General features: G+C 35.5%; 1 protein-coding gene across 1 annotated transcript in view; it reads left to right on the forward strand.

Annotated features, from left to right (window-relative positions):
• The window catches only part of IL1RAPL1 (interleukin 1 receptor accessory protein like 1), a 1,253,736-nt gene that overhangs the window by 768,743 nt on the left and 471,018 nt on the right, over positions 1 to 13,975 (forward strand). Inside the window, exons 4-5 of the mRNA XM_017672859.3 lie at positions 1,776 to 1,962; positions 4,496 to 4,649. Coding sequence (XP_017528348.3) covers positions 1,776 to 1,962; positions 4,496 to 4,649 — 341 coding nt within the window. The remainder of the gene's footprint in view (positions 1 to 1,775; positions 1,963 to 4,495; positions 4,650 to 13,975) is intronic.

Here is a 13,975-nt window from a genome sequence, read left to right on the forward strand (position 1 = left end):
GTGAGGGATGTCTCCCACACTGCAGGGTCAGGGGTGGGCCAGATGCCCGCAGATGTCCTGGGGCCTGGGTTAGGGACATCTCCCGCACCTCAGGGCCAGGGGCAGGTCAGATGCCCACAGAGGGTGGGCCAGATGCCCAGGTGCTGGATGCCCCGACCTAGATGTAGGTAAGATTTTGAACGAACCAGGCGAAACGGAGTTAGGAAGGGAAACAGACCAGGGGAAACTGAGAGACTCACCGGAAAATGGTCTACACAGTAGAGAGCAGGCTGAGGTCCTGGGTCGGGGAAAGAGGGGGCAGTGCCACTGGTGGCCGTTCGGGGCCCCATGCTCACATTCCTTCCTGGGTTTCGGCACCAAATGTAAGATAAATTCTAGCCGAAATAAGCAGACTACATAAGGCAACAAAAGGCTAGGTAGTTTATTTAAATGCAATTCCTGGGTGATGTTCCCCTGTCTGGCTATCACAGGTGGGGGAAGTCATGTTCAGTAGGACAGCAGCAAGTTTTTAAAGAAGGCAGGGGGAGGAGAGCAAAGGTATACAGTGGCGCGAGGACTGGCTCACCTAGGGTACATGGGGGTCTCTCATTGGCCTTTAGCCAGGTACTGGAAGGTTACCACTAATCCTTTAGCTTGGGGGAAGGGCTCTAGTTAGGAATGTTATCCGATAAGGCTCTGGAATGTTTTCAGACCACAACCTGTTGGTCTCTTCACCTTGTTTGGTGAGGCCTGAGCTTGTCCAGCAGGCTCACCCATTCCCCTGGTGCCTCCAGCCTTACAATGGTAAGCAATGAAACTCAAATCCAGGACTTTGATGGCTAAGCACACAAATAAGATGTTAGGCACTTACCAAAGGAGAAATTATCTACGAAACCTTGAATCTGATGTTTTATTTCTGTCTTTATTTTCACTTCCGGGTGCAGTACCTGACATATTATCAGTGTTCATTGAATGTCCAGAGACCTAACTAGCTAGCAAACAGAAATAGTGCAGTTTACAAAAAAACTTCCTTTGGTCCAACTCTTCTTAACATGATTTCTATTCTCATGTATTCCAGGTTATAAACCTGATTTAGGTACCACCAAGGAGTAAAGATTTATGAACTTATTCTGTAGAATCTGTCAGGATAGGGTTGTCCTTACATAATAAATCAGAATGTTACTCTAGCCTGACAACCTGGACTCCAAGTCCCAACCAAAATGGATATGGGTCTATAAAGATAATGAATTTGCAATACTTTTATTCAAGACTGTTTTCTTCCCAGACTCATTGATAACCTGTCTTCTTACCAAGACAACCAGTACTATAAGAATTGAGCAGCCTTATTCCTGTCCTTCCATTATGCTTAGTAGGTCAGTTACATTTTTCTACTTCTCTGTCGAGTTTGCCAATTTTAACATAAACCCAGGCTTGACATTTTTTCCTGACCTGAATCTTCCTTTATTCTCTTTATTTTTCTAGATACAAAAATCTCTGCTGAACATTTTTTCAAGCAAAAACTGTATATAATGCAAAATTTTTTTTCTAGCAAATGAAAAAGTATATGAATAGTTTCACAGATCCAAGCGTTGTCTAGCTGGTGGGCAAGAGAGAGAATGCTATGGAATAAACCACAAAATTACAACATTAATCCACCGGGTTTTTGCTTTTCTCTCTTTTCCAATCCCTCCCTCTCTCTTTCTCTCTGTCTCTTTTTAGTGAAGTAAACACAGTGCCTTGGCAGCACTTGCTTTTTGTTGACACCAGACCACCCTATTCATTCTGTTTCCTTACAGAAACTCCACTTACTGTATGAAAGTATCCATCTCACTGACAGTGGGTGAAAATGACACTGGACTCTGCTACAATTCCAAGATGAAGTACTTTGATAAAGCAGAACTCAGCAAAAGCAAGGAAATTTCATGCCGCGACATAGAAGACTTTTTACTACCAACCAGAGAACCTGAAATCCTATGGTATAAGGTATGGGCTGTGAATGATTTTATTGCTTGTAAATAAATTAATGTGTATCTTATTCTTGGACAAGTTGGATAAAAATTATTTAAATAGCTGTGACACAGTTCAGCTTTGCCTTCCTAAAATACTATAGCAAATTGTGCTGGTCATTACAGGTTTGCAAACCAGTGGCTTCGAAAGATTCTAGGCAGTATTTATATTGGTAATCCATTGTAATAAGCTGTTATATTTATGTTTATGTCTAGTTTATACTGAGAGTTCTTTTAAATCTGTTGTCATCTATGTTGATCATTTCAGGAACGAAAATGTGTTAAGCATTCATTTCAGTGGTCTTTATGTAAGCAATCCAAATGCTTTCAAACAAAGAGAGAAAAGATTGGCTTGCTTATGTGATAAGAATGGTACACTAGTTTCCTTGACATGTTCTGTTTAATGGTTATGTCTTTGTGCATATTGTAATCCTCTTCGTATAAAAGCATACATATTTAAAAAAATAACACCAGGTGAAAAGTGTATAATATTATAAAAATAGTGTTAGATTAACATTTTTTCAAAAACCAAAAGAAACCTTAGAGTTAAGGAGAATAATTCAACCCCTGCCCTGTCCTTCCTATCATATCTTCACTGAATTTCAAGATATGTACATACTCTTCAGCGTACTTATACCGTGAAATAATTTTTCATTATTGAACATACTCAAGAAAATACAATATAAATGCTAGGAACATTTGTTTGGAATATTCAACCATAGCTTAAAGATTCCTAGAGTAAAATTTGCTTTGTCCAACTCTCTGTAAGTAGGAATTTAGGAAGCTGGGCCTCTTAATAACTAGATGCTCAAATGTCAGTATACAGAATGTGAGGCCTCATGACTGATTGCTCATGAATTCAAAACTTGTCAGAAATGAAACTAGAAACAAATCTTGAACAGTTATTAATGGATTTGTCAAAATTAGCAATGCTCTTCTCGGAATAAGACTTAATCTTGATTCTTGATAATAAGCAGAGGAGGATTCAGAAAATTAAGGAAACTGTTGACTGATTTTTCTAGTTTTCCCTTGGATTTCTATCCTAAACAGTGTTAAACAGTCCTCATACACTAGCCCCACTGATTTTTGTTACTGTGCAGATGAGTTGTGTTCTTATTACCCTTTTATAATTGTGCTGGTATTTCTCACCCTGATTCTCTGTGGTGTGCTTGCTTTCCACAGGCTTACCCTGAGCAAGCCCTGATGATTGCTTCAGGGAAGAAATGCTGGGGGAGTTTGACCCAAGGTCCCAAGAACAAATGTTTTTCTAGTACATTGAGCTTTCAGACATTTTATTTCCTTGTTGTTCACCAATATGTTGATTTTAAGAGTTATGCGCCTTTTCCTACTTTTTGGAAACAGTATCTGAAAATTTGCTAAAACATAAAGACTACACACACACACTCAATTTTTGAAATGGCCTCAATTTGGGTCCTTTAGTCATGTTTCTACCACCATTCCAGTCATTGTGACCTTCAGCTATAAAGACCGTCATCAGTGGAATGATGGGAGAAGGTACAATAGATATGCAATTTAAAAGTCTTGTAACACTTCAGATACTTTTCCATAGTCAAGGCAATAGGTATTCCATACATTCAGTGTATAATTTATGCAATTAGGAGTTTACACAACTAATAGGATACAAAATGTACATTTTGGTCTAAAATACCTGGATCATTGTCTCCAACTTATACAAAGGCATTGAGCCAATAATCAAATTAATGGTCTGAAAAATTTGATTTGGCAATAAAACAAGAGTTTTTAGAAATTATATTATCTCTGAACAGTGTCAAAGGGCTTAAAGCTATTTTATCCTTATTCCATTGATTTCAACTCTGGCTAGAGGACTAAATGGACTTCTGTTTTGGCAAAAAGAGAAATCTCCTGAGCCAACATCCTTATAATCTAAAGCTTAATTCAGAGACCATAATTTAGTAGGCCCATCAACAATGAAAATAGATATTTATGGGACTATAAAGACCTTTCTTATAAATGTTGGCAATTTCTTTCATGGATTATGGAATGTACATGCTATGAAGTGACTGAATTATTCCTAAATACAACAGTAAAAGATTTAAAATATTGAAATAGAGGCATTTCCCTCTCTAGAATTAGATTTTCTACCTTCCACTATGAATTTTGTATTTTATATTATCAGTATCAAGATGGTTAATTTCACAGTCATCAAATGTGGAGCATTCTAAAAATGATGTCAGGAGTAATCTTAACAAATGTCTCTTTTGTTATGTCTTATGAATCAATACATAACTGATTTAGCATCACTAATCTTAGAAGCTACTAAAGTAACTCTTGCTAAATATACTCTTCAAATTGAGGTACCTGGTTTCCCAGAGCCGTAGAGGAAGTATGAAAAATCTCTAACCTTCATTACAAACTCTTCAATCCATTTAAAATATAAATTTAGAAGCTTTCGGTTTAGTTATTTAACATACTTTTCTCTATTTTTCAGTTGCTATATATACTACAAAGATTTTATGTTCCTCATGTAGGAATGTAGGACAAAAACATGGAGGCCAAGTATTGTATTCAAAAGAGATACCCTGCTTATAAGAGAAGTCAGAGAAGATGACATTGGAAATTACACCTGTGAATTAAAATATGGAGGCTTTGTTGTGAGAAGAACCACTGAATTAACTGTTACAGGTAACCAGTCTTCAGTTTTTCATTTGCAAGTGTTGAAACTACATTTTAAGTTTGGTTTGTGTGCTGCAAGATGTTTTCTAATCTGTCCAATGAAAGAGGTCCTTCACCAAACGCTGAGCAGATACCTATAGGTCAAATGTATTTCTCCTTGCTTTTAAGTCTTCTTGCACTGAAATGCATTTGAAAGATTAAAGAAAATATGCTTAAGGAATTATAAAAATGTTAGCTTTTGAAACTACTTGAAATAATGAGTTTACAGTTTCAGAAAACTATGCTTATATTTTGAAGTGGTATCATTCTTGACAACATTTTCTAGAGTGTTGAAATGGAATACATGAAATCTACCTCTGCCTCTCTGACTTGCTTGAAATTAGAAAAATTACTATTTTATTCACTTATCACTCTGTGAATCTGACATATGTATTTTCATGAATTTGAAAAATAACATAATTTCAGGTGCAATAATTGAATAATTATGTGAGATGCAGTTCATGGAATCATTCCCATATCTGGTTGCTAAGATAGAAGGGCATGAAAACAAGATTCAGAGCACTGTCTATTATCATGAATCTATAGCTCACTTGTCACTTGGCCTTACTTAAATCACCACAACCCTCAAGATATCAGTTTCCTCGAGTATAAAATGTATAAAATGGCAGTGGTAAAATTTGTCTTGTTTAGTTCTTGAGTTTTTGCGAGGATCAAATGAGGTAAGGTAATATATATGAAATCAATTTGCAAAATACAGAAGTATACCCTAATGTGCATTATTTTTGTCATTTTTCTGTCATGCAAAATCTTATATTCATAGCTTTTTTTACTTTATCGTGTTCTTCTCTGAAAGTGGTTCCAAGAGAAAAAAGGGGGAAAAAAACAAGAGCAAAATTAGGAGATTAAAGACATTATTCTTATCTTATTAAGATAAGAGTCTTTTCAGTGACTTTTTTTTGTACAAATCATACTTAGGAAACATAGAAAAGAGTTTAAACAGGGTATAAAATCCTTTAAAGAGATGGTCATTGGTTCATTTAAATTCATTTAAAATAGTTTCCTTGTATATAAGAAATATTTTGTGGTAGTCACCCTTATAGTAGTCATCTTTTCTTTCAAATCTTGACATTATGATATTTTTTGACTTAAAAACTAAATTAGATTTCATGAAATTCATTTGATGAGCAACAATTTCTCTGATTGAGAGAAAAATAATGTACTCTTTGGTAAAATAATGCCTTTGATAATATTAGCCCCAGTTCATAACCAACACTTGCAATACATGATACACTGAATGGTAAGCACACATTCTGTCTTATACTATGCACCTATGGTATGCATGTGTGTATTCACACTACTTTGGTTTTCAGTTTTTCTGCGTGTAATATAGGTCTCTGCACATAAAGTTAAAATGAACACCTTACCACTTTACCTCCCTGCTACTTCATGGAACAGTGAAAAATATAACTGTCTATGCATGGGTTTTGTTTACAACAATTTTTTATTATTTTTTTTTGCTCTCAATCTGTATTGAAGTAGTTTTTCCAAGGAGTGGGGACTGAGACAAAGAAGTTTCAAAATTATAATGAAAAAACAACTATTTTAAAAAGAAAATAGAGTGTACTTCTGGCAGTTTTTCTTTGGAATGTAGAACTAATCCTTGGTAAGCAAATCTTTCCCCTTTCTAGAAGTACTGAGATACTAAGCCATTATCTAGTAAGAGGCGATTGGAAAACAATCTCACTGGAGATTAAGAAATGTGTCCCAAATGGTAAAACCATTTAAATGATCCTATTTTGCATAACCAATAATAGAATCACTTTCTCCTAAATGCTACCCAGGGCTACTATATCTTCCTAACTTCATTTCTCCAAAAATATCGCCTTCTCTTTAGATGAAAAGGGGGAATAGTTATTTCTTAATATCCAAGAGGAAGTTAGTGAAAGGTTTAATGAAATTTTCATTCACCTGATTGTCATGAATACTTCTAAGGTAAATAGGCTTACCTGTGACATTGATTTGGGCAAATAATTTATAAATCTGAGTTTGACTATATATACAATTTTGGGTGAATGGGAGAGTACATGTCCTAGAATTAAAAATTATATGTATTAAAATGCACTTTAGGTATTAACAAGTCTATTGACAAAATATATTTATGCATAAAATCTCTTTAAATGATAGCACTGTAGCACATTGACTTTGCATATGGTCAGTTAAAGAATACTTCTTAGAACCCAAATTATATCTCTCAGTGAAGGAACAAAGGTGGGCAGTTCTCTGGATTATAATTAATCACTGTTTTGTATCGTGGTTTTCTGGGCATCATAATCATATTGTACTCAATCTAAATATTATGGACAGCATGATATTGTTTTTTATTGATGTATAGTTGATATACAATATTATATTGGTTTCAATATACAAAATAGTGATTGGACAGTTATATACATTATTAAATCCTCACCCCAACTAGTGTAGTTACTATCTGTCAACATAGAAAGATGTTACAAAACTATTGACTATATTCTCCCTACTGTGCTTTCATCCCTGTGACTCATTTATATTATGATAGAGGTGTTTGTGCCTCTTTATCCTCATCACCTATTTCACCCACCCACCCCAACCCCTCCCCCATGATAACCAACAGTCACTTCTCAGTGTCTATGAGTCTATTTCTGTTTTGTTGATTTTGTTTTGTTTTGTGCTTAAGTTCCACATATAAGTGAAATCATATGGTATTTGTCTTTCTTCACCTAGCTTATTTCACTGAGCAAAATACCTCCTAGGTCCACCCATATAGTTTTTATGGATCTGCCTTAGCTGATAATAAACAAATATTTCAAAGTGTGTTAGAATGTTTCCTTAAAATAAAAAAGAAAGTATCCTATATGTGAAGAGAAAGGAAATTTCTGCATCAATAAAGTGGCTAAATGTTCAGGCAATATGGTAAGCTTTTGTGGGTGATCCTTTGCTCATTAAATGTGTATGTGTCTACTTCAGTGAAGTAATGGTTCAGGGAAACATCACAGTGAAAGAAATAATAAACCTGTTCAGCACTTTTGGTATACTTTAAATTTTGAAAAACACTTTTTAAAAAATTTAAGATGTTTCTGCATCATCTCTGGCCTCTAACCTCTTCTCTAAGCCTCAGCCACACTGAAGTTTTTACTGTTCTTTTCCAGATATACCCCCACCCTGAACCCATACTCGTGGTGCGCCCCTTCTGGAATGCTTTGTCTGCCACATTGTCCCAGGGCTCACTCTTATTGTTCCATAAAGGCACAGCTAAAATGTCACCTCTGTTTTGAGGCAGGTAGTTCTTCATGCTTTCATAACACTTTTAGAATCCCTATTGCCACACTTACCATGTTGCAGTATAACTCTTTGTTGACAGTCCTGTTTTTCTGCAGGAACATGAGCTACTTCGAGTCAAGGGCAATGTTTTTTTTTTTTAATAAAAACATTTTATCTTAGAACAGTTTTACAGAAAAATGATAAAGATAGTAGAGAGAGATCCCATATACCCCACACTCAGCTGCCCTATTATTATCTAACATTAGCATGGTATATTTGTTACCATCAATGAACTAATATTGATACAGTATTATTAACTGAAGACCATATTTTTTCAAATTTCCTTAGTTTTTACTTAATGTCCCTTTTCTGTTCCAGGCTCCCATCCAGGATAGCACATTACATTTAATTGTCATGTCTCCTTAGTCTCCTTTTGGCTTTGACTGTTTCTAACTTTGCTTGTTTTTGATGATCTTGACAGTTTTAAGGAGTACTGGTCACATATTTTGTAGAATGTTCCTTCCATTGTGATCTGTTTGATGTTTTCCTCATGATTAGACTCAGGTTATATATTCTCGGAAGATGACAGAGGTAAAATCGCAACATACCCTACTATCACGGTGACTTACACTGTTGATGTTGACCTTCACCACCTGAAGTAGTGGTTGTTAGGTTTTGCCACTATAAAGTTACTCTTTTCCCCTGGTTTTCCATACTGTACTCCTTGGAAGGAAGTGACTACCTGCAGTGAGCATTTAAGGAGTGAGAAATTATTCCCTCACCTCTTTGAAGGCAGAGTGTCTACATAAATTTTTTGGAATTCTTCTGCATGGGACATATATTTGTTTTCCCACAGTTATCTGCTTATTCAGTTATTTATCTATATCAGTATAGGCTCATGGGTATTCATTTTATGCTTTGGTCTGTAATCCAACATCACCTTATTTATTTTGTTGCTCAAATTGTTCCAGCTTTGGCCGACAGGAGCCTTTTAGTTAACTTTTTTGTTGCTTTGACATGCCCCTATCATTGTGTGTGTGTGTGTGTATGTGTTTGAACACTTCCTTATTTTCAGGCCCTACAAGGTGCTTCCTCAAGACCATCTTGTATATTTCTCCCAAAGACCTCTTGTTCCTTTTTTGAAGAATGATTCTACAAAGTAAGATTTGGGCATTGGGAGTACTCATTGCTACTGGAGTATAGTTGCTTCTAACCTCTTATTTGACAGAGCAAGGAAATATGTGTATACTAACCCAGGTATATATTGCATATCTATAAATATTCCTCTATGAAGCTATCTGTGTCTATATTAACCATGAGTTCATACTGATGTCTCCAACTCTATTCCATTACCACAGGGATCATTCTAGCCTCTCCTGCTTGCTTATCTGTAAACTCTCTGTCCAATAGTGAGAAACCTTGTTCCCACTATCTGCCATTCATTTACTTGATTGTTCACTTCCAACACAGATGTATAATGGAATCAGAATTGTTGACCTGTACTCCTCTAAGAAAAAGCTTTATGAAGTAGAGTATAGTGCTTGTATACAGTTTCTTTTGTCTTTAGTCTTACAGACTCCACTCATTTCAAAGTTGCTTAGGTCTGCACCTTCCCCCCACCCCCTTCAGTGAGGTTGTCTCATGCATGTGTAATGTAGTTAGGTTGTTTTCATCACATTCAGCATTCCATCCTGGGTTCCTCCATCCCTAAATGACATCTTTAAAGATTTGCATACATTAAGGTTCATAGGGGAGAAAAATACTTTTCCCTCTACCCTTCCTAATTCTTGGCTGAGAACCTCTGTAATAAAGTGCAGATTAACAAAACAAAATTTTAAAAAACACAGAAGATTATTAGCATGTATACCTCATATATTCATGGAAAATACTCCAGGAAACTGAATACTTCCCCAAAATGGCCCAAACTACCATCTTAAATACCATCTTTGGCTTAAAAAAAAAAAAAAGATTGTTTTGGTGGGGAGGCCAGTTATGGGAGGTTACTAGAAAAAGTATGGTAAATAAGGGTAAGTTTAAGTCCGTGCCTTCTCCATTGGTAAGAGTTTCTAGAAATTTAGTCAACCTTTTCTTTCTGGTACAGAGAGGGAGACGCCTTTACAAGTGGAGATTTCCTTTATTAATATACATTTCCCTTATAAAAGGGTAGCTACTACTTTGTTTTCAGAGCTTCTCCTGTGTCTGCAGTTTCTCCAAATAATCAGCTCAAAATAATCCTTATACCAAAGAAGCATATTTTGGGGTGACATACTCTGCTCCCCTTTATTCCTACCTTTGACTCTTCCCCAAGAAGTTTCACAGTTCAGAAACTGAGTTGGTAGATTGCTTCCTATCTCAATGAACCAGTCTGAATCCTGAGAATAGGTTAATTCATTTAAAGAGTTGTGTTTCTGTAACTCTGGGGGGAAAATATGTTCCCAGCCCAGAGCAAATTACCCTTGAAGCCAAAATCAAAGGGAGAAATAAAGTGGGAGAAACCCATTTATTGCTTACAAGCAGTCACCCACTTCTGCTTGCCCGTGTCTCTCAAGACCCATCTGCAGAAAGGGGCCCCACCCAACCTCTCTGGTCCAGATATGCCCTCACTCCCCCTTGTAATCACCTACTGATGTAGAGATGGACTACTTCTCTCCACCCCTTGGAAACACCTATTGATATGGAGATCCAGTAAGGCCAGGCAGAAGATTCTGGAAATATTGCAGTTTTACCCACAGTCTCATTTCAGGAGGCAGTGTTGTACAGGGACTTTCAAGGTTAGGCCTTTGGTGCAAGTGATCAGATATTTAATAAGAAGAATTTCTATGGAAACACAAGAAAAACAAAGGTTAATTATAGGAGGGGTATATAAACCCAGTTTCTGAATCCCGAGGACAGCCAATTGAGAAGATTTCTAGATGTTGGGCTCAATGATCTGTTATTTTGTAGTAAAAGACAGCTAACAAAACAACCATGAAATATTTATATAGTACAATAACATAACATAAAAGTAATGAATAAACAGCTGACAAATGGAATAACATGGATGAATTTTTAAAACAAAATATGGAGTTGAAGTAGCCAGACACAATAGAATGCATAATGTGTGGGTCTGCATTTAGTAGTATCAAAAACAGGCAAAATTTTAGCTATATTGCTTAGGAATACACTATTAGCTAGCATAAACAACAGTTGGGGTTGTTTTGAGTTTTCACTAATGTAAGTAATATTCCATTAACCATCTTATAACCACATACACACACAGACAAACACACACATTTTTCATTGTACATATAAGTAGGCATTTATATAGCCTTTTACCTTGTATTGGATTTGCTTATACAGAGGATGTATATTTTCAAATTTACCAGATACTGTTTTGGCTGCTTTGGGTCATGGGCCTATGCCAACCAAATGGACTGAGAGGAGGAAGGCAGTGGTACACCAAAGGGAAGTTAGGTGCCAAAAAAAGGTGCAAAATGTTCTAGGGACTATAAGCAGCACAGTTTCCACTACTTCTAAATTTTACTTATTAAAGATTATAAAATATAGTTTGAGATTCATAAAATTCTGTTGTGCATCGTGTAACAAATTTCTGTACTTCAATATTGCTAAGTAAAAATGTCAAAATATTTAAGTGTATTTTGACATAAATTGCCATGTCCTAGGATTCCGTACACTGTAAGTCACATCTAACCTATAGTTTTAACCCTAATCCTCTGCCAGATTATTTGTGGGCATGAGGGTATGGGGAAAATGTCATGTCCAGAGGTGGTCCATAAGAGACCTAGTCATTCCCAAATGAATTAGACCAGCTTGGCTCTTCTCATAGTACTAACTATTTAAACAAAAAAATTGCAGACATTTATTATGATATATATCTTTGGATTTGTTAGGTCTAAGGAAAAAAAAATACACTACAGATTTTTTTCTAGAAGCATTGATTTAATTATATGATACTTTCCTCTGTTTAATGCTTGCTTTTCCTTCTGGATAAAACATTTTTCTATAATTTTAAAAAGAAAGATTAAAAACAAAATAAGACCATATTTCCATCTTAACATTTTGACATGATGCAGACCAGTTGAAAAGCCATTTAATTTCTAGGGCTAGATCATAGACTGAAATAATGGTAAGAAAATGGATTGTAAAAATATTATATCAGGAAAAAAATTTTCCCAATAAAGTGTAAAAGTCAACAAGAACATTGAAGAAGCAAGGAAGGGAAAACCTACATAAAAACAGCGAAAGGAATTAGGTGATTGCTACAAGGATGTGATGGTTTAGTCGCTCTTTCATACTTGATATAACATTTTTAACAGAGTTAATGTAGCAATATATTAAACTACTTTCCAATCAACCATAGGCTGATTTATGCTCTCAAAAAGTACATCTTCCTCCTCTTTTTATGGATGAAGAAGCTAAGGCAAAGAAAGGTTAAGTGGCTTTATCAAGGTCACAAAGCATCATAGTGACAAATTTAGGAATAAAATTTAATTTCCTGAACTTCAGTTTATGATTTACTCCACTGGATAATTAATAGCAAAGCATTGTACTTTTCATATTAGCTCTACTAATCACTGTGAATGATTTATCTTTTAAGTTCAACTGAAGCACATTTTACTATGAGAACTTTATTTCTTCTGCCACTAATATAATTAAATTGTGTATTTGTAGTCTAGCCTGGGGGTGGAGTGATTATTTTAATTTTTTCTCTATTTCTTTCACAATTGGTACCTTTTATTTCCTCCTCATAAAACTATTTTTGTTGGTCTATTTCATACATTCAAGTGTACTTTACTAATAGGAATTAATGAAATTGTTAATAGCTGCATATCTTCCCAGACTTTACTTTGTGTGTTTAATAATGTGCTAGAATCAGTGCCCACAACCGTCACATGCATTATTTTTGATAAAATTGAGTGTATTATAGACAGTGTTATAAGTAAATATATAAAACTATTTTATAAGTAAATATCTGTCATATTTTGCAACTCAGAGATCATTTAGATAATTTAAACTTTTGAATTAAAAGAGATTAAAGCAGATCAGTATAGTGAAACTGAGCTTAATTACCTTGACCATCTAACCCTGATTTAGCGTTTAATCCGTAGGGCAAAAGACCTCTCTTATGAGCAATTTCTAATGATAAATCTCCTGACACTAATTACTTGAATTTATTGTTTAATCTCTCAATACACTGGATGAGTTGTCCAAAATATATTAATCAAGCAAACAATGTCAAAGTGGGATAACTTTGAATAAGAAACATGTTGGTTTTACCCTTAGAGAGAAAATGTACACATTTTAGACTGTATCAGTAGCAAAGTTGGGATGTGCCATTTCTGGCCATGGGAAAAACAAGGCATTATTCATTTGGATGATATCCATCAATCCAAGCAATGATACCCCTTAGTAATGAGAGTAGTTAATACTTACTATTCACTATGTTCCAGGATCTTCTCTAACTTCTTGTTTATAATGACTCATTTAATCCATATAACGTCAGTTTAGTTATCCTTTAAAACTTTTCAAGTGGTTGCTAAGTATCTGGTATTCTTCTAGATTTCATAAATTGCACTTGAAAATAATCTACTTTTTTCATTACCTATTTCATATGATCCTTTGTATTTGTAAAACAGTGGATATCCATTTCTAAAAATGTGGTTGTTTAGATACCCCCCCCCCTTCCCTGCTTTGAAACACCTAGAAATGCTACATGAAATAGAATAGCTGGGCCTTTGAAGTGATTAGCTGGGCTTGCAAGAAAGTTAAAAAAAATCATCTCAGGGGCCAAAAGGAAGGAAGGAACTAAAAACTAGAGCAGTTAAAAGACAATGACTCTGAGGCCTCTGTGGAGTGGGGCTCGGGGGCAGAGGTGTATATTGGGGTTATATCAGCAACCAAGGGCTCGGGTTCCAAAGGGAGGTGACACCCTTGGAGTCACAAAGGGTGTCGGGTTGGAACTGAAGTTCCCATATAAACCAAGAATTTTAAAAGGGCTACTGTGAAAGGGAAAAGGGAAAAATAGGACCGTACACAGA

The sequence above is a fragment of the Manis javanica genome, chromosome X (genome assembly GCF_040802235.1).
Source record: "Manis javanica isolate MJ-LG chromosome X, MJ_LKY, whole genome shotgun sequence".
Lineage (NCBI taxonomy): Eukaryota > Metazoa > Chordata > Mammalia > Pholidota > Manidae > Manis > Manis javanica.